At 45.3% G+C, this 19,829-nt stretch overlaps 1 protein-coding gene across 3 annotated transcripts in view; it reads right to left on the bottom strand.

The window, feature by feature from the left end:
• NTF3 (neurotrophin 3) overlaps nt 1–18,180 on the bottom strand; it is a 69,991-nt gene extending 51,811 nt beyond the window's left edge. Inside the window, exon 1 of one of the 3 annotated variants that reach the window (XM_081911882.1) lies at nt 17,587–18,180. In XM_081911882.1, coding sequence (XP_081768008.1) covers nt 17,587–17,610 — 24 coding nt within the window. In that variant the 5' untranslated portion in view covers nt 17,611–18,180. Of the gene's footprint in view, nt 1–1,582; nt 1,980–15,208; nt 15,559–17,586 lie in introns of those variants that run through there. The other 2 variants (XM_081911883.1, XM_081911885.1) reach the window with 2 other exon arrangements.
• Nucleotides 18,181–19,829: the final 1,649 nt, after the last annotated feature.

Below are 19,829 nucleotides of genomic sequence, written 5' to 3'. Positions count from 1 at the left end.
AGAGGAGGCAATGTGGGTGCATGGAAGCTGTTAAAGTAATAAAATGCAGCTTTCAGACAAATGCAACAGCAGACACAATTTCTCTAATGCTGCAATGCACCCACCCACACACTCAGCACTCAAATGACGGGCAACACTAAAGCATTCACAGTAATGAAAAACAATAAGGTACCAAGGCAGGGAGAGTGGTTGGGGGTATACCACAAGTATCAGAAGTTCCACTGGTATTTGTTTTAACAAGATGCTGAATTATTTCAATGTGACGAGGGTCAATGGAACATAGCTAAAATTTACAGACGGCATTAATCTGGGACACGTCGTAAACAATAGGGCAATAACCAGAAGAACAACAAGACAAACGGATCAGGGAAGGTTAAAAAAATATGGCGAAAAATCAAACATTCTGGGCTGGAAAAAATTCCAAACAAATACATATGAGAGAAAATAATATAAAACACAACCAGGCAAAATTTGTAGGGCAGTATGGCAAAAAAAAAGTGTAGTGGGGAATAGTTGTCCTGGATATGATTCTGGGAAATGAATACTAGAAATGAGTTTGTAATGTGAAAATGGTTTGGAGGGGAAAAACCTCAGGCTCAAACTGTACGTTATGATAAATGCACAGGTGCCATCTGAACTGAAAGTTGCAAATCTATTTACTGTTCAAAGGATCTTAATAGACTCGATCCCTCACGAAGTTCTCCAACATTGCTTATTTACCTAGCAACATTTTGTCCCTGCTTCTTAGGAAGCTCTCAAAGTAGCCTATCATTATATCAATTAAGCAATATTCAAGTGATATAAAATCAAAAGCAACAAAATTTAAACATTCTAGAAATATATATTTCTGAACCCGGCCTCTTGTGCAGCTGCTGTTCATTTCAACAAATCTTGCAAAGAACAACTTCCAAATGGATTTTGCCCAATGTGCTCAATAGACCATTGCTGATGAACAATAAAGATGGGATACTGTAAGTGCAATGCTTAAATATTGACTTTTATAAATGTAAATTGCAGGCATTTCCTAGAAGAAAAACCAAGAGGGAATGGCTTATAAGGAAAAATTAGATGGTTACTGAATAACTTGAAACCAAAAACGTGGATAATAGAGAGGAGAACTGTTGCAAAATAGTAAACACCAATGTAGGAAATAAACTGTTTAGGATAACTAGTAAGCTACGTGAAGTAACAAGACCACTGTTGATTAAACAAATGCTCGTTTATTTCAGCAGTGATAGTGGGTGGAAATCTAATAACAAATGCTGAAATAATTACCGTATTTTTCACTCTATAAGACGCACCAGACCACAAAACGCACCTAATTTTTGGAGGAGGAAAACAAGAAGAAAAAAATTCTGAATCTCAGAAGCCAGAACAGCAAGAGGGATCACTGTGCAGTGAAAGCAGCAATCCCTCTTGCTGTTCTGGCTTCTGGAATAGCTGCACAGCCTGCATTCACTCCATAAGATGCACACACATTTCCCCTTACTTTTTAGGAGGGAAAAAGTGAGTCTTATAGAGTAAGAAATACGGTAAGAGTTGAAAAAAAGAACATTTTTAGTAATACGCATATATTAATTACCTTCTACCTAAATACATTTGCCACACGTACAAGCCGCAGATGCAGTACTGTCATTCTTATTGAAAGAATGACAGAGAAACCATTGGTCCACAGGTTGAATGTGGCCCATGACACTTTTCCGTCTAGCTCACAGCAAGAAGATGGACCAAGCTTGTTTTCTCCTGCTAGGACCTGAATCAATGGATTCATGTTACAAGAAAGGAGATTCTGCCTAAGCATCAGGAAGAACTTTCTGAGAGGAAGAGCTGTTTGACACTGCAACAGACTCCCTCAAGAGATTGTGGGCCTTCCTTGGAGGTTTTTAAGCAGAGGTTGGATGGTCTTCTTTCATGGATGCTTTAGCTGAGATTCCTCCAGCTCTCCAGGTCTATGATTCTATGAACCGCTCCTCAAGATGATGAAGCAAATGTTCACCTTCCCCTCCCACTTCACTGCGTGCACACACCCCGAAACTGCCCTCACACTGCAATTAGGCTTGGGGGGAAAAGTCATCCGCTGGTTCCCGGAGTCTAATTTGTTCACGCCTAATTGTGGGGGTGGGTGGAATGATCTTCCTGGAAAGTGCAGCTGGAGGGGGACGGAATAACCCTCCTTCCCCAGCTGCAAGCTCTAGGAAGATCACATGCCACCACGTGAGCAAATAGGCTTCCAAATGTGAAATATGTTTTTCAACCCGAAGTGCTGGGTGGGGAGAGAGAGGGCACGTTTGTCCACATGTGTGGGTGCACATGGTTTGTGGGTGGGTAACCATGTCTTATGGGATGCAGGTGGCGCTGTGGGTTAAATCACAGAGCCTCTTGGGCTTGCTGATCAGAAGGTCGGCGGTTCGAATCCCCGCGACGGGGTGAGCTCCCGTTGCTCAGTCCCTGCTCCTGCCCACCTAGCAGTTTGAAAGCACAAAGTGCAAGTAGATAAATAGGTACCACTCCGGCGGGAAGGTAAACAGCATTTCCGTGCGCTGCTCTGGTTCACCAGAAGCGGCTTAGTCATGCTGGCCACATGACCCAGAAGCTGTACGCCGGCTCCCTCTGCCAATAAAGCGAGATGAGCACCACAACCCCAGAGTCGGTCACGACTGGACCTAATGGTCAGGGGTCCCTTTACCTTTACGACAACAAGAGTTCAAGGTAGTATGCTACAGTCATAATTACCCCCCAATATATGTATCTGAAGCACCACAAAAACCTGCAAAAATCATTTAATCATAGACCACTGTGGGAGAAGCATTAAGAAAAAGAGGCAGGAATCAGACAGTATATATGTGGACTGTTACTGGATAAAGTGACTTTTCTTCTTTAAGTTCTCCAAGTTCTTAACTTAGCTGAAGGTTCTCACCTAAACATCTAGCTTAAGTGACAACCTTGAGCTAGGTTAAGAACTTGGAGAACTTGAAGAAGAAAAGTCTTTATCCAGTGCCAGTCCACATATATACTGTCTGATAATCAGTCAGTCCATTGTCTGGAAAATAAAACTTTAGAGCCGTCTTGCCCCAAAATGGCAACTAGACATTCTGTTTTGGTGGTTTAAGGACCAGATACATATATATATATATCTGAGTTTCTAACACTGCTAAGTGGTATACAAGAAGCTCAATGCAATGAAAACAAAAAAATGAGTTAAAACTATTAAAAACAGGGAAAATTCGGAACCAGCAGGACCAGACTTTCCTAAAGGAAAAGTTTTCGACATATCTGGAAAGCAATTGTAATCAATTGACATCGTTTGTAGGGTTAAAAGAAGTTTTGTAAGGAGTAATTTGTAAACTATTGTGAAGAGAATTAAGAATAGATGTATTGGAAATTTGAGTTTATAGCAATAACTATGGTAACAAAACGCATAATTAGAAAGATTTTAGAAAACCATCAGTCGAGGTTGAAGGAAGTCTCAGGCTGTGATAGCCAAAAAATTCAAAATGATGTTTAAAAGGATGTTATGCAGGAAAATATGTGTAAAAACTAATAAAAAATTATTTATAAAACGGTTAAAATCAGAATGCCTGCTGGATTTTTTTTTAAGCCTTCAGTAGCAGGGAGGGCACCTGTTTAACCTTACTCTAGCCCATAATACTCAACTCACGGCTCCTGGTGGAGACGAGGAGAGCATCCTGGTGAAATTATGGGATAGGCATGCTCCAGCAACACTATAGTGCTCTAGGGATGAACAGTCCAACCATTTTACCTAGCCTAGAATTGTGTGTGGCTTCCTCAGTAGAGCGCTTTAGTGCACCACAAAAAAGAAAGTCAAACTAAATTCTGTTGCTCTGAGAAAAAGACCTACTTAGCCATTAGGTCTACTTGTATTTAAAGATCACATAGATCAGGAGAGGCCACAGCCTTGCCCGCTCCACTCCCAATCTTTGCATGTTCAGCACAAAGGTCTAAGGAGGGATTCTGAACATCTTCAGTGCTTAGAATACCCCTTCAGGTCTTCACATTCAGTATGCAGAGATCTGAAGTGGAGCCTGCGGGAATGTTTGCGGCAAGGACAGCATCTGTGCCCCTGATTTCCCTCCATGCATTTGCTGAACATCAGAAGACCAATGACTGGACAGAGCTGACAAAATATAAACCAAGACTTACCAAAAATTTTAAAAAAAACTTAGACAAAAGCACATACCAAAGGTAGGTATTTTGACGGCACTAAGGAAGTAGTTAATTAAGAGGCAAGCAAATGAATTTAATTTACAGCGAAGTTTCAGGATGCAATCCTGTACGCCATTTGGTACATTGAAGTCCTACTGAACTATTTCCAGATCTAAAATGACTAACCAAAATGCTGTTTGGCCGGTAGGAAATAAAACCAAGAAGAGCACCTCATAAGGAGAGAAAAAAATTGTCCAGACCAATAATGATATCTAATATTTTAATAATAATAATTTATTATTTCTACCCTGCCCATCTAGCTTGGTTTCCCCAGCCACACTGGGCAGCTTCCAGCAGAAGGCTAAAAATACATTAAAACATCAACCATTAAAAACTCCCCTAGACCATCCAAAGCACTTCACATGGCAGCGTCAATACTTACAAAACCCTGCAGATGTAGGACTGAGGCTAAAGGAGTGGTAACATGCCTAATGTCACCTTGTGAGCACATGGCAAAAGAAATATGAACTTGAGATTTGTTTACCATCCAGTCTTTCCCAACCCTACCGCACAATCTGAAGAATAATAGCTTTCTAAGTGATACACATTTTAGACCTTATCAAGGGTGGGTGGAAACTATTGACAAAATAAGGCGGCACAATCACAGATTAATATTTGATTTATTTTTTTCTCCTCCAGGATTACAATCTTTGGAGAGAGAGAGAGAGAGAGAGAGAGAGAGAGAGAGAGAGAGAGAGAGAGCTTGCTTATTGGATGCTGAGTGAAATGCCTACTCCTTGAGGAATAGGATAGCGGGGCGGGCAGCGGCTCACCAAACATTTGAGGCATACAACCAAATTTGGAATCTGCACCCCAAAACACCCCACCCAACCTGCTCCAAACTGAGCTCCCCCCCACACACACTAAACAAAGCCAAGTATTTCCATAAATTTTCTTAAAAAAACAACTAAGAAACCCAACGAACAAAAAACACTGCCAATTTGAGATGAGCATTAAGCGTCTCTCATGTTGGCTCAAGCCAATTCTTTCCACAAACCTGGAAAACTGGAAGCCAAGCAGATGCTTCTATCCTCCATGGGCCCACCTTTCCCTCGGTCTCTCAGGGCCAAATCTATGTGGGAATGGTGAAGTATCTGGGACTAGCAGACATGCCCCCATATTATCCCGGTCCTGTAGTTCCTTATGGAACCTCCAGACCTTACTGTTTTGCTAGAGCAGGGATATGGGACATTTTTCTCAGCATGACCATTAGGTCCAGTCGTGACCGACTCTGGGGTTGTGGCCCTCATCTCGCTTTACTGGCCGAGGGAGCCGGCGTACAGCTTCCGGGTCATGTGGCCAGCATGACTAAGCTGCTTCTGGCGAACCAGAGCAGCGCACGGAAACGCCGTTTAGCTTCCCGCTGGAGCGGTACCTATTTATCTACTTGTACTTTGACATGCTTTCGAACTGCTAGGTTGGCAGGAACAGGGACCGAGCAACGGGATCTCACCCGGTCGCGGGGATTTGAACCACCGACCTTCTGATCAGCAAGTCCTAGGCTCAGTGGTTTAACCCACAGTGCCACCTGTGTCCCATATGTCTGGGGTAAGTGGAGCCAAAGGCAAAACTGGGCAGAGCAGCAGGTGCGAGTCTTACATTCATACAGTACCTATATACCTATATTGGGGCCCGGGTGGCGCCTTGGTCTAAACCACTTAGCCTTGGGCTTGGCAATTAAAAGGTCAGCGGTTCGAATCCCTGAGCTCCCGTTGTTCTGTTCCAGCTCCTGCCAACCTAGCAGTTCGAAAGCACGCCCAAAAGTGCAAGTAGATTAATAGGTACCACTTTGGCGGGAAGGTAAACAGCGTTTCCGTGTGCTGCTCTGGTTTGCCAGAAGCGGCTTAGTCATGCTGGCCACATGACCCGGAAAAACTGTCTGCAGAGTGGACAAACGTCAGCTCCCTCCGCCTGTAAAGAAAGATGAGCGCCGCAACCCCAGAGTCGCTTGCAACTGGACTTAACTGCCAGGGGTCCCTTTACCTTTATATACCTATATAAAGGACAAAGGTTTCAAAAGTTTCTGAAACCCAGACATATTTACCCATCTCCATATAGGCAAGTTAGAGTCATTATCATCGTTCAAGATCACATCCCTGGCAAGGGTATTTGTGGAGCAAAACCATTAACGGGAGATCATTATCAGGATTTTTAAATGCTATAAAATGTTTTTATTTTATTGTACACATTGAATTCTTAATGAGCGCCTGAACTTTAGCTCCTGCACAACAGGGAACATGTATAAATCTCTGGCAGATAATTTACACTTTGATTTGCTTTTGAGTGGGGAGGTTCTTTAACATCCGTCCGTATTTAATGTACTGTAGTTTCTGCAGAGGGCACAAGGAGAAGGGGACGACAGAGGACGAGATGGTTGGATAGTGTTTGCGAAGCTACCAGCATGAGTCTGACCAAACTGCGGGAGGCAGTGGAAGACAGAAGTGACTGGCATGCTCTGGTCCATGGGGTCACGAAGAGTCGGACACGACTAAACGACTAAACAACAACAACAACAGTTTCTGCAGAAAATAGCTTCTAGTGAGCACCTATTTCAGACAAGCCCACCACAGGAAAGACAAATCTTGGATGCTAGCAAGGGAGGGAGGACAAACTACAGTACAGATTTTCCAAGGATTATAAAAGGAATTGGAAGCACGAAAGAAGAATGCACTAGAAGGGAGGAAGAAAGAGCAACTCTTTAGTGCCCCAGGGAGGGATTCCTATAGCCCAGTGTCTAAAAAACTCACTTGTCAATCACAGCTCTGCTTTCACTCATTGGCCAAAAGCACCTATAGGGGTGGGTGGGGAACAGCCAGGCTGAGTCATCCCATAGCTGCCTGCACATTTTGTTTCATAACAGGGGTGGGGATCCTTTTTGGCTCCACAGACCAGATCCTTATCAGGACTGGCCTCTCAGGCCAAATTTGACAGGTGGGAGGCCCCACCCACCTCTCAAAATTCCTTGTGCAGGTTTTCCAGCTGGCTTTTGGGCACTTGGGAACCTGCAGTTCCTTCAAAGTTAGAAAGCACTCTCACCCCTGTGTGAGCCTCTGGAGCTTCAAACAGGAGCAGGAGTGCAAGGGGGTGTCTGAAAGCCCTTTGCAAAATCACTTTTTGAAGCAGCCTCCCCCTCCCTCCTGTAAACATTGCTCAAGAAGGGAGGCTGCTTCAAAGAGTGCTTCTGCAAAGCTCTTTAAGACAATCTAGGCACTCTCACCTGAGCAATGGGGCTCTCTTAAAGCGCTTGACAAAAGTGCCATCTGAAGCAACTCCAGGCTCCTGCTTTAAGCAGGTGGTGGGGAAGGAAGGAAGGAGTAAGAAGCTTGCATTGTACAGACTACTTTGTCCTCTCACCTGCCTGCTTACAGGAGAAGCTGACATTACCACCCATGACAGCAAGTAGACATGTTTTGGGGAGATGTTATTTACTCTCTCACGTGATTGTAAAAAACCTCAAAGTGGTGTTAGAGACTTAAATTATATAATAAAAAAGCTAAGCATCTGGGGCCTCTTGAAGATGTGGGTTTGGGTAGAATTCCTCCAAATGAACCATTATTATCTGGCCATGCTCCTTGAGCTACTTTCCTGTAAGGATGGGGCTGGTAGGAGTGGAACCACTACTGCATCATGCCTCAAAACTCCTGCGTCATTCCACTGTCAATGGTGACAAAAGTTGCTGAGATATCAAGGGAAACCAACAGGGTTTCACTCCCTGCAACTCTCTTCCGATAAAGGTCATCAACCAGGGCTGTTTTGGTGCTAAAACTAGGCCTGAAACCAAGTGGTGATGTCTGGATAAACTGTTTCCTCCATGCACACCTGCAGCTGGCTGTCCACCTCCTCATTTACCCAGAAAGGGAATATCAAAGACTGGGTAGTAGTTTTCTAAAACCTCTGGGCCCAGGGACGGGTGGGCATAAATCCCTCCCATAGAAAGGCATTAACTAAACCAGGCAGAGGCAAACTCGGCCCTCCAGATGTTTTGGGACTACAACTCCCATCATCCCTAGCTGACAGGACCAGTGGTCAGGGATGATGGGAATTGTGGTCCCAAAACATCTGGAGGGCTGAGTTTGCCTATTCCTGAACTAAACCACAGACCCATCCATTCAATCAGCTCCAACTAGATTTCATCTACCATTGTGGGAAGGGATCAAGAGGGCTTCTATCTGACCTTACTTCTGCAAGCATCGACAACAACCCAAACTGATACCACAGACTGTAACTAGTCAGTGCTCCAAGGACGTCTATTAGCTGTGGCTTCCAGTTTGGCACAGATCTGGGGGATTTTGCCCTCAAAATACATTGTGAATCTCTCCCAGCAGCCTATTGAGTGGTCTGTTGTTAATAATGCCACACTGGTTTGAACTAGCAGGTTCCAAGCATAAATCTGTGGGTTAACTGGACCATAAAGAAGGCTGATCGCCAAAGAATTGATGCTTTTGAATTATGGTGTTGGAGGAGACCCTTGAGAGTCCCATGGACTGCAAGAAGATCAAACCTATCCATTCTGAAGGAAATCAGCCCTGAGAGCTCACTGGAAGGACAGATCCTGAAGCTGAGGTTCCAATACTTTGGCCACCTCATGAGAAGAGAAGACTCCCTGGAGAAGACCCTGAGGTTGGGAAAGATGGAGGGCGCAAGGAGAAGGGGACGACAGAGGACGAGATGGTTGGACAGTGTTCTCAAAGCTACGAACATGGGTTTGACCAAGCTGTGGGAGGCAGTGGAAGACAGGAACGCCTGGCATGCTCTGGTCACGAAGATTCAGACACGACTAAATGACTAAATCAAGAAACGGAGTTGCACATTTTCACTTGGGTGGTTTGGATTCTTGTTCCTGATAACACATGGTAAACTCTTACAGTATTATGCTCTGCCCCAACCCCACCCCACCCTGGAAATAGGCGGGCATTCTCCTTGCATCTTCAAGACAGTTCACGTAATACTGTCTCCTAATGTTCTGCTCTCCCTTCCATTCAATCCAAACTCAAATGCTTTTGGAAAAGTGACGATGCTTCTGAGACTCCGCTGCGTCAGTCAGCTGCAACGCAAGCTGCCTCACAGAATACCACAGCTCCATTGGGACAACATCACTGCAAGGAGAGCGAGGATCAATGCTGCTCTGGGGTTCCCCATTTTGACCAGCAGCACAGTGGAAATTTGCAAGATGGCGGCAGACCTTTAGGCCAGACCCTTCAGTTATCACTGTGTGCCCTATCACACTGTTTGGAAATTACTGCCTTAGCTTTGTGCCTCAAACCCAGTACCTGCTCCTCCTGAACAGAACTATGGCTGCCAATGAAGCAAGTTCTGATATGAACTGCAGGGGGTGGATTCAAGCAAAGCAATTGAAGGGATTTTGAGGGGAGCCTGGAGCATTTTAACAGGATGAGCAAAACTTCTCAAGTGGGCTTTGTGCATCTTTCCATGAAATTTGACTCCTTTTGCCTACAAAACATTCCTGTCCCTCCAATTTCAGCTGGCTGAGATAGTAAATATATCATCTAGCTATCAGCTTCGAGTTCACCATCTACTACCCAGGCTACCAAATGCCTAATTTGTTTTTATTACGTTTGTATGCAGCATACAGGGACGTGGGTGGCGCTGTGGGTTAAACCACAGAGCCTAGGACTTGCCGATCAGAAGGTCGGCAGTTCGAATCCCCACGACGGAGTGAGCTCCCGTTGCTCAGACTCAGCAGTTCGAAAGCATGTCGAAGTGTAAATAGATAAATAGGTACCGCTCCAGGGGGGAGGTAAATGGCGTTTCCGTGCGCTGCTCTGGTTCGCCAGAAGCGGCTTAGTCCTGCTGGCCACATGACCCGGAAGCTGTACATCGGCTCCCTCGGCCAATAAAGCGAGATGAGCACCGCAACCCCAGAGTCGGCCACAACTGGACCTAATGGTCAGGGGTCCCTTTACCTTTACCTTTATGCAGCATACATGGTTGTCCCTACCTCTATAGTTTATCTTCACAACAACCCTGTGAGGTAGATGAAGCTGCTAGAGAGAGTAACAGACTCATACTCACAGCCTGTGAGCATCACTGGCCAGTGGAAATCTGAACTGTGTCTCCCCAGTCCTAGTCCAACATACAAATCACTTTTTTGAGCTATTTTGTATACAGATGATAGATGTGTTAAATGCTCGATGAAGCACACTGAAGTGAAATTTTAATATTCTACTTTATCACTCACACAAATCTGTCATGAGAAAGACTAGATTTGGGGCAATTCATATGTTACCAACAACAGTGTACAAGCTGCTTCCATTCAAATCTCTGTGGCGCAATGGGTCAGTAGGTCTGGCTGTTAACCAGAAACTTGGTAGTTTGAGCTCACCCACCGGATTCCTGCATTGCAGAAGGTTGGACTAGATGACCCTCAGGGTCCCTCTCAACTCTACAATTCTATGATGATGGCTTCTTTCCACACTAGTGATCCTGTTGGGAACATGGTTCCTTACCATCTTAACTGTCAGACAGATGATTTCTGCTTTGAATGGCTTTACAAAAAGAACTGGACAAAATTCACGGAAGATGCAACTTTCATTGATAACTCTGATACCTAACTCTGAATCTCCATGTTCAGAAGCAGCGGCCTTCTTTTGAGTAACCAAATGCAGGGGGGGAAATGGCAGTCATCTTCCTTCAAGCATCTGACTGGTCAGTGTTAGAAACAGAATGCTCAACTAAATGGACAGTCTGTTCCATCAAAGCAGTTCTTTGCACTTAAATATCACAGTTTTCTCTACCTTCACATTTTGATGGGAAAATATTCTGACATCATAGCCAGTTTACCTCATGTTTTCTTCCGTATTAAATACCAGCCCAAGTTCCCATTTGGCCCTTTATTCCTTCTTCTCCAGTACTAGTGATTGTTTATCACCAAACAAACTTCCTTCGCAAATATATTAAAAGATACTTCCACGGTGAAGCAATACATTATTCCTTGTTCTATTGCAACACTTTGCCAGAGTTCACCATCTCTACAAACAACTGCAGCTGGCCTATATCCTCAGATACACTACCACCATATCTTTTTATTACGCCCTGTATTATTACCACAAGCATCTTACAACACAATGCCATTTGCAGCCTTGTGTGACCCTCTGAACACAGGTCACCTGCAAACAGCCTCTTGTCCATCATTTCTCCAGAGAATCCATTACAGTCATACCTCTGGTTGCAAACATGATCCGTGAGGGAAGCACGTTCGCAACCCGCAGCGTTCGCAGCCTGAAGCGCCGCGTCTGCGCATGCGTGTGACACGATTCGGCGCTTCTGCTCATGTGCAAGCACCAAAACACGGAAGTAACCCATTCCGCTACTTCTGGGTTCGGCGCGGTCCACAACCCAAAAACGCGCAACCCACAGCGTTTGTAACCTGAGGTATGACTGTATAACAATATTATGAGGTAGGTTAGCCTGAGAAATAACAACCTACCTAAGGTCATCCAGTAAGCTTGGTAGCTAACTAGAAATTTGGACCCAGGTCTCTGTCATTCAAGTCTTCAGACACCATACCACACGGGCTCTCAGACTGATGCAGCAATGTTGCCATTAGGATTAGCAGTGAGGTGCATTGCAGGCCTCTAACTTCAAGATTACTCCTCAACTGGTTTTATCCTCCAGCAAACCCTAACTCAAGTCTGCAAATCAATTCACTGCAATTTCAATATAATGGGATTACCTGATGAATCCCATCACTGCATGAAAGAACACAATATGCCTATTATTTTCCAAGATGCCATGACACTTTTTCCCCAGGGTTTTCCAGATCTTCAGGAAAAAGACTATGCCACTTCAGAACTTAAGTGAGAGAATCACAAGAATGAATGTTTCCCTACGTCCAAAATAATGTCCTGCTCCTGGGAAACTAATGGTATGTCAGGGAGACAGGACAGTCTGTCAATTTATCTAGTGCAATCTTTTTCTTTTTTACTAGCTTTGTGTGGAGTTGGGGCTACAAACACACACACACACACACACACACACACAGTGCTGCAGTCCCAGAAGGCTACACTGGGCTTTTCTGTAAACATAAATCAGGCCTTGGAGGCTTTCTTTTTGGTGGCTACTAAAAGCTGTCATATTATTTACATAGTAATAAATAACTTTTATTATTTGCATATTTATATTATTGTGTGCATATATAGCTACATACACCCAAGAATCTTAAAATTCAAGTTAATATCTAAATGTTACTATGCCTATGTAGCCCCAGAAAGTATTAACTCATACCTGCTTTAACCACACTGTTGAAATGCAATCAGGATAATAACCGGTTTATATGCTTCCAGAGCATACTCAAGGAATTACTCTGCATATTAGTGGGGAACAAAGGATTAGGGAGAAATTTTTTATAAATAAATAAAAAGGTCTTTTCAGTACTAGAACCTAACACTATATATCACGCGAGCAACCTTTGTTCCCCAGTTGCCTTTACCTTCTCTTTCCATTCAATGTCTTCTTCCACTCTTTATTACAAGTGTGGACCATTCCTTTCATTGTTCGTTCCCCACGCCTAAGGGAAATTTGCACAGATCTTTTAAGTGCTTTTACTACAAAGAAGACCACCCTTCCTCCGTATCCTAGCCTTCCCACACCCCCACCTTCCCTCCTGCTCTCAGAACTAATGCCCAGGGAAAGCTGTCCCCCATTAGCAAACAACTGTGGCTTGTCTTCGCACTGAACATTAAGGAGGGACATTAAGATACGCTCCGCGCAGGCCTGAGCCCCAAGAACCTCCTGGAAGTGCCACAACCTCCCTTGATAGCATTCTCAGCAGTGTCAAAACATTCAAGTCTGAATGTGTGTCCCTCCTGTATGTTGAATGCCAGTGAGCACACCTGCTCACTTTAACCTCCAGACCATAGCTGTCAAGCGTCCCTTATTTGGCGGGACAGTCCCTTATCCCAGCGCCATGTCCCACTGCTGTCCTTTATTGATGATGTCCCTTAAATAAGCTACTGAAGGTAATGGGGCCCTTTCTATGTCCAGCTGTCCTTTGTCAACAACAAATTGTTGCTGTTTTTTGTGTTGCATATATGCTATATGGTGATTTATGGACCTAATAGGTATCTAAAGCCATTTGCATGCAACAAAATATGTATTTTATCAAAGTAATTGTTGATCCCTTATTTTGGCTGCTGATCCCTTATTTTCGAGGCTGCTGGTCCCTTATTTTCAAATCTGTAAGTTGACAGCTATGCTCCAGACCAGATTTGCACCATACCTCTCCAATTTCACTTTGCTTCCATGTCAGCCCCAACTACAGCAAGAATCGCTTCCACCTGTAGTTTCCTGCCACTGTCTTCCGGTCTTTAGGCTACCATCAGCCGGGGCAGACACCACAACCCAACCTTATTTACTTTCTGCAGGTAGTATAATGATAATGAGGTCAGTAGACTCCAGTGGCAAAGCTTCCCCTGGAGTCGGGACAGCACCGCTCCAGACAGGAAGCAAAAGCTTGCCAGAAACAAGAAAGCCAGACCTGTACACACACAAAAACGTGTGTGGGAGAGAAACAAAACGAGCAGGTGAGGGAACAGGATTCAGCCTAATCTTTTCCCAGGTGTGCCATTTTTTTTTTTTATGCGCAGAGAATTTTGATTTATTTTATTTCGGGGGGTGGGGAGAGAGATTCAACATACACACACACATACACATATACCCTGAAAGACTTCAGGCTATAAAAGGGTTTACTGCTCTTCTAAATTGCCACTTCGTCCCTAAGAGGCGTGTTTAGAGATTACAGATTACGTTGCATTATTGTGGTTTTGCAACAATGCAGCTGGATCCCTGGAATGTGGTTTTTTTTATGTATATAAAAAAATTGTTTTTGCAAAGCTTGCATTTTCTTGCACGCACGTGGTTCCCCCAACTGCCTGGATGCTGGGGGCGGTGGTGGGGGGGTTGAAGACCTCTCTGGAGATACAGCCTACCTAAGATCACCCATCCAGTCCGACTCTCCCGCACGCGCCTCGCCCCTGCTATACCTCGAGGGAGCCCGCGGGCGCAGCGCGCAGCCTCCGCTTCGCAGGCGCTGGGACTCCTGCTCGCCTCTCCAAATAGCTGCGCGCAAAGTGACCGAAGAAGCCGCCCGCCAGCAAACTTCATTCAAACCCAAATCCTGCCGTCTGCCCGTCCCGTCCCCCGTCCCCCGCTCTTCTCTCCATCTATTTCGAGATCCAGACCAACTTTCGCCCTTTCCTAGTTTTATTTTAACGGGGAGGATTAAAGGGCTGGATCTGAAAAGTATCCAAACCATGTCAGGATTGCGCTCGCCTCTCGCCGCCTCTCCCTGCCCGCAAGCCATCGGGCTGAGCGTCTCCCGAAGAAGCTCCCGAGAAACTCGGCGACTTTTGCAGGAGGAGGAAGGCGGAGGCTCCTGCTCGCGCGCTTTCCCTCGGGCGCCCCGACGGGGGGCTCTTCCCCCTCCGCACCCGCGCACAGGACGGGGGGCGCACTCCGCCGACCCGCGGACGCGCAAAGCCTGCCTTTGATTTTCTGGAAAGGAGAATGGTTTGCGCCACGCGGGACATTTTTTTTGGGGGGGTGTCCCCGCCTTCGTGCAAGGGGAGGGAGGAGACGACCCACACCTGGAACGGGCCGCGGAAATCGGAGTTACCTGGAGGAACAGAGACGGGGAGGGGGGTGGCCGGGGGGGAATCCCCCGCGCGCGTCTTCCTTCCCCGCCTGCTTTTGTTAGGAACCGAGCTTGCTCGATGTCTCCTCCAAAGCTATGGGGGGGGGGGAAATCCAGGGGACCCCCCCCCAGACTTCCTCGCGTACATCCCGCTTTCCCTCGGAAGAGGACCCAGCTCCCCAGCCTGGGCAGCCCCGCGCGCGGGGGCTGCGAGTCCGGCGTGGCTTTTACTCGCGAGTAGACAAGCCCGGTGCCCGAGTGAGGCCCAACCTCATCGGGCCAAGGGGGTGGGGTGGGTGTTTCGGCCCCCTCCCGCGACCCCCGTCCCCTTACCGTGGCAGAAGTGAGCATGGCATCCGCGGGGCCGTTTGCAGGGAAGCCGACATGAAGAGAGCGAGCTGGCTGCGCAGGATCCGGCCCTTGGAGAGGCGCGCTCGCTCGCCCGCAGGCAGCAGCAGCAGCAGCAGCAAGGACCCCCCCGCAACTTGCACGGTTCTGAGCCGAGAGACGAGCTGCAACCTCTGCGCCCGCGAACCTGAATCTGCGCGGCTATAAGAAACCCGCTCCGCCAGATGGCTCGCCGCCTTAACCCCTTGGCTGCCGCGCACTCCTCCGGCGCCGGCCCCTTGCAAACCCGGGCCGGGAAACACCAGCAAGAAACTCTCGGGGCGAAGTTTTCTCTCTCAGGCTGCTTTTTTGGGGGGGAGTGGAGGGAGGGGCAGCGTTTGGATGCTCTTCTTGCGCTCCCGGGCATGAAAAGTCATTTCAAGCCCTCGACTGGCATGTTTTACAAGGATGGGAAATGGAGTTGGCATGAGCAAAGCTTGGCGGGGGGGGGGGGAGTGCGGTGCGTTTCCTCGGAAGCAAGCCCCACTGTCTCCCAGGAGACTTGCACCTAGGTAAGTGCGTGCAGGATGGCAGCTGAGAGGCCCATCTCCCGCGCGAGCAAGGCTACCGGGAACTGACTTGCACTGCAGCCTGAAATTATTAGCATGCATAGCTTTCAAGAGTTGAGGCTGCGATCCTGAGCCGCTTTACCTGGCAGAAAGCCCTACCGAATTCTCAGTAGACATGCTTAGATTTGCACTGTTAATTCTCAGAAGAGATGCCACTGACAGCCCCCGGTCTACTCAAAACGGTCCCATCAGGTTAAATGGAGTTTGCGTCCATTTTAGTGGCTATAGGATTGCAGCCTTAACATCTATATTGACAGTGATCTACAAAAATGCACAGGGAGGCTGCAAATTGGTAGATTCTGTACCAAATACATTCAAAATATTGGGGGTGGGGGGGTGAGAGGAATACTGGAAACTTTCTGACTCTCTCTTACAAATCAGATTTCAGCTTCTGGGGGCCTGCTTTTTCTCCTCTTTTGTTAATGCCTATAAGTCAAATGAATTCTACTGATACATATTTCACCAAAACTAGGCAAATGTTCGAGGTTTTATATGTAGGTGAAAATGGTGTGTGCAAAACGAGTGAATTCCTCATCATCAATAGCCAAGGCCACTTTGCCGCCTCATTTTCCCTTGAATTTATCTCACTAGCTCACTAAGAATGGAGATGATAATTTTAGCTTGCATGCCTCTTTAATTCTCCCTCTAAATTTATACATGCTTATATCATCGGGTATGAGTGTGTGTGTGTGTGTGTGTGCTCTTTCCTCGGCCAGATTAAAATAGAACGTGAAGAGCAAGTTACAACCAACATCTTTGAGGTCACAGAGGACGATTTGTTCTGAGCAAACTTTCCCACCCAAATGTTGATGCTACAGAAAGTTTGTGCAGTTTGCATCCTTACAGAATAATCTGGATCGGCATACTTTCCTTCCTTCTTCCATGAAAAACTTTTATCCATTTCTTTACCATTTAGATTGTAGACTCCTCATGATAGAGATCAGTCTTTTTGTCTTATCTCTACCCTTTCAAGTACACTGAGAGTGCTATGGTTATTGCAATAATATATTGTCTAAGCAAACCGTCGGTAGATCTTTCCTGTCCACCCTTCCATTTTATTTCCTTGCCTATACTTTTGCACTTTTCATAAGCAACAGGCTTAAAATAGTTTCGCTTAGGTGGTTGCTCACATCTGCACATGCAGGGGATTATGAGATGGTAAAAAGGACTCCACCAGTTCAGATGGAGGACTTTATTATTATTGTTGTTGTTGTTGTTTCCCTATGCTACAAACACCATGGAAACAAACACCAGCACAGCAGGCAGACATCTGGGCTAAAAGCTTTATGCCAGTTTTCTATTGTCAGGGAAATTTTTTATATAGGGAACATTTGAAAATGCCACCCCAAATCTGTAGTATGACACCGTAGCTCATTCTACTGCTGAGCATCAAATCAGTCTGGTCTGCTTCATGTTCCCAGCTTCTCAGCACCCACCCTCATATGGATATCAAACAGGTGAACGTTCATTCTTAAGGTTTTAGGATGCCCAGTGTCAGAAATGACTCTGTCACAAGAGTTATTTCTCATTTCTGTAGCCCAAGGTGTGACAAATGTCCTTTGAAAATGAAGATCGCACTCTGACAATCACCCTCTTTGAGACTTTGCAAAACACACACTGAATATAATTCGTATATCAATCGGAAATTGCACACACATATAGTAAATCATGCATATATCTAGTATATATATATATATATATATATACCACTATTAAGGAATTAATGTTTACGCTCCATATTTTTACACATTGTACCTGCCTCATCATCATCATCATCATTTTCACCGCTTGGGTTGACTTTCACGGAGGAGGAAATCTTCCTTCGCTGAGCTGATGCTTCTTAAGTAAACTTATTCTTCTTTCATTCTCTGCTTATCCTCCAGTCTGTACGGAAATTTATCCACTCAACACTTTGCATCTTCCATCCAGAATGTAGTCATAATAATAATAATATTAATAACAACTTTTTAATAAAAAAAATGGTTCGCTTGGAGCAAAAATGTAATGCTCACAGCAGCTCACTCCTGCATTTAAACTCCTGCAAAAAAAAATGCTAGAATTAAAACCAGCTCTTGTCCTGAGAAATATGGACAGCCAAAGGGTTAGCCATTGGACACGTGCTCACAGCCTGGGAAACTGTGGCCGCCAGTGCACTCTCAGTCCAAACATAAGGGAAGGCAGTAAAGAGAAGCCCCCAAATCACTGAGCCTGCAGAGAGGCTGGCTCCCAGCAACTTGCATTGTTCGCAACTGGAAAGGTTCCTGCCATTCTCCACTGGTGCCTGTGGCCTCCTGCGATCAACGCCTTGTAATTTGAGACGCAACACCTAATCTTGCCAAATATGCATCCCTGGGTGGGGGTGGGGGTGGGGGTGGGGGAGGCAGGGTCTCTCTTCGCAACTCTGCAAAAGGGAGACAACCCGTGTTTCCTGTTTCCTCGGCTATAAATGAAAAGAAATGGCTTACTGCTTGGGTTCCTCCCAAAAGTTCCTCTCACTAGGAATCTTTTATTTTGTTTTACAAACAGTTTTGAAAGGTGTGGGTCTACAGCATTTTGAAAGCTGCAGAAATACTTGAAGCAAGGCCAACATTTTAATAAGATGGTAAAAAAATCAATTGCAAGAATGTTTGCCAGGACAGGGATCTAAAGATAGGAGACTCCACTGTTTGGGTAACTAAGAGCATGCTGCTTCTTCTTCTTTGGCGATCACTCGTAGCTGAGTAAGATTGTCTTCCATAAACACGGTTTTAACAATGAGTCCGTAAGTGACTGTGGAGGCCAAATTATGGACCCACACATCCTTCCACAGTGGGGACATTGGTTTCCGGGTGGGAGTTGATCATGGTGTGGATTTGCCAAGCGTGCCTTCCTCTTAGCATGTTTCTCCCTTGCGTCCGGAGTTCGAGTTTTCTTCAAAGTCCATGACATCTCTGGTAAAGGCTGTTCTCCAACTGGAGCGCTCGCAGGCCAGTGTTTCCCAGTTGTCGGTGTTTCTACTACATTTTTAAAGATTTCCCTCGAGGCAGTCTTTAAACCTCTTTTGTTGTCACCAGCATCACGCTTTCCATTTTTAAGTTCAGAATAGAGTAGCTGCTTTGGAAGATGATCATCAGGCATCCGCACAACATGACCAGTCAAACAAAGTTAATGTTGAAGAATCATCGCTTCCACACATGGAGTCCCTAGATGCACCTGTTTCAAATTCACCCATAAAATTGAATAGTTGTTGTTGACTTCTGGTGGGAGAAAGAGTAAAGTGCTGCTCTTGGCACTGCTGCAGTGAGGGCAATACTTGCCCACAACTCCTAATAATAGGTGACCTAGCCTCCAGTGACCATGAAACTGATGTACAAAGCAGTGTTTATCTTTCCCCTTCTGAAGGCAGATAAGTGTTGGGGGATTTGGGGTACTCAGTGCAGGTGGGGAATTGCTTTAGGAAAACGACAAAAACTCACCATCCCTCCATTCCTCTTGCCCTGAAACTTAGTGGGCTTTTGTTTGCATTTCAATTTTTTCCTGGATAGTGAATTGTAAGAAATATCTTCCACATCTTCTGTTATAGCTATTGATTTTGATACACTGTCATCTGATTGTGTATCCTATATACACAATCAGATGACTATATATATATATATATATATATATATATATATATATTCCTATGGCTTAAGACGAGGACATACAGGAGAAATAGTATAAATATAAATCTTGAGAGCAGTTGCCAGAGATTCCCCCTGATATGGAACCAACTGGAAATCTAAACAGCATGGCTTCCAAATGACAGAGGATCAGATAGTGAGAATTTGAGGTTAGGAAAATGGACACCACCAAGTATTTAAATGAATTGGTAATTAAAAGCTGTTGAAATAATGTGATGTGGCAATGTCGCAATGTAACACTAGGTGTCTGAAGTGTTGAGGTGGTGAATGGTTGGCTAGAATGAAACTATTTGGGTTTATATATGTAGCCCTGATGCTTACAAGAACAATCACAATTCT

The sequence above is a fragment of the Podarcis melisellensis genome, assembly GCF_964234715.1.
Source record: "Podarcis melisellensis genome assembly, chromosome: 5".
In the NCBI taxonomy this organism is placed as follows: Eukaryota; Metazoa; Chordata; class Lepidosauria; order Squamata; family Lacertidae; genus Podarcis; species Podarcis melisellensis.
The sequence above is the reverse complement of the archived record's forward strand: the minus strand, read 5'-3'. Positions and strand labels throughout refer to the sequence as shown.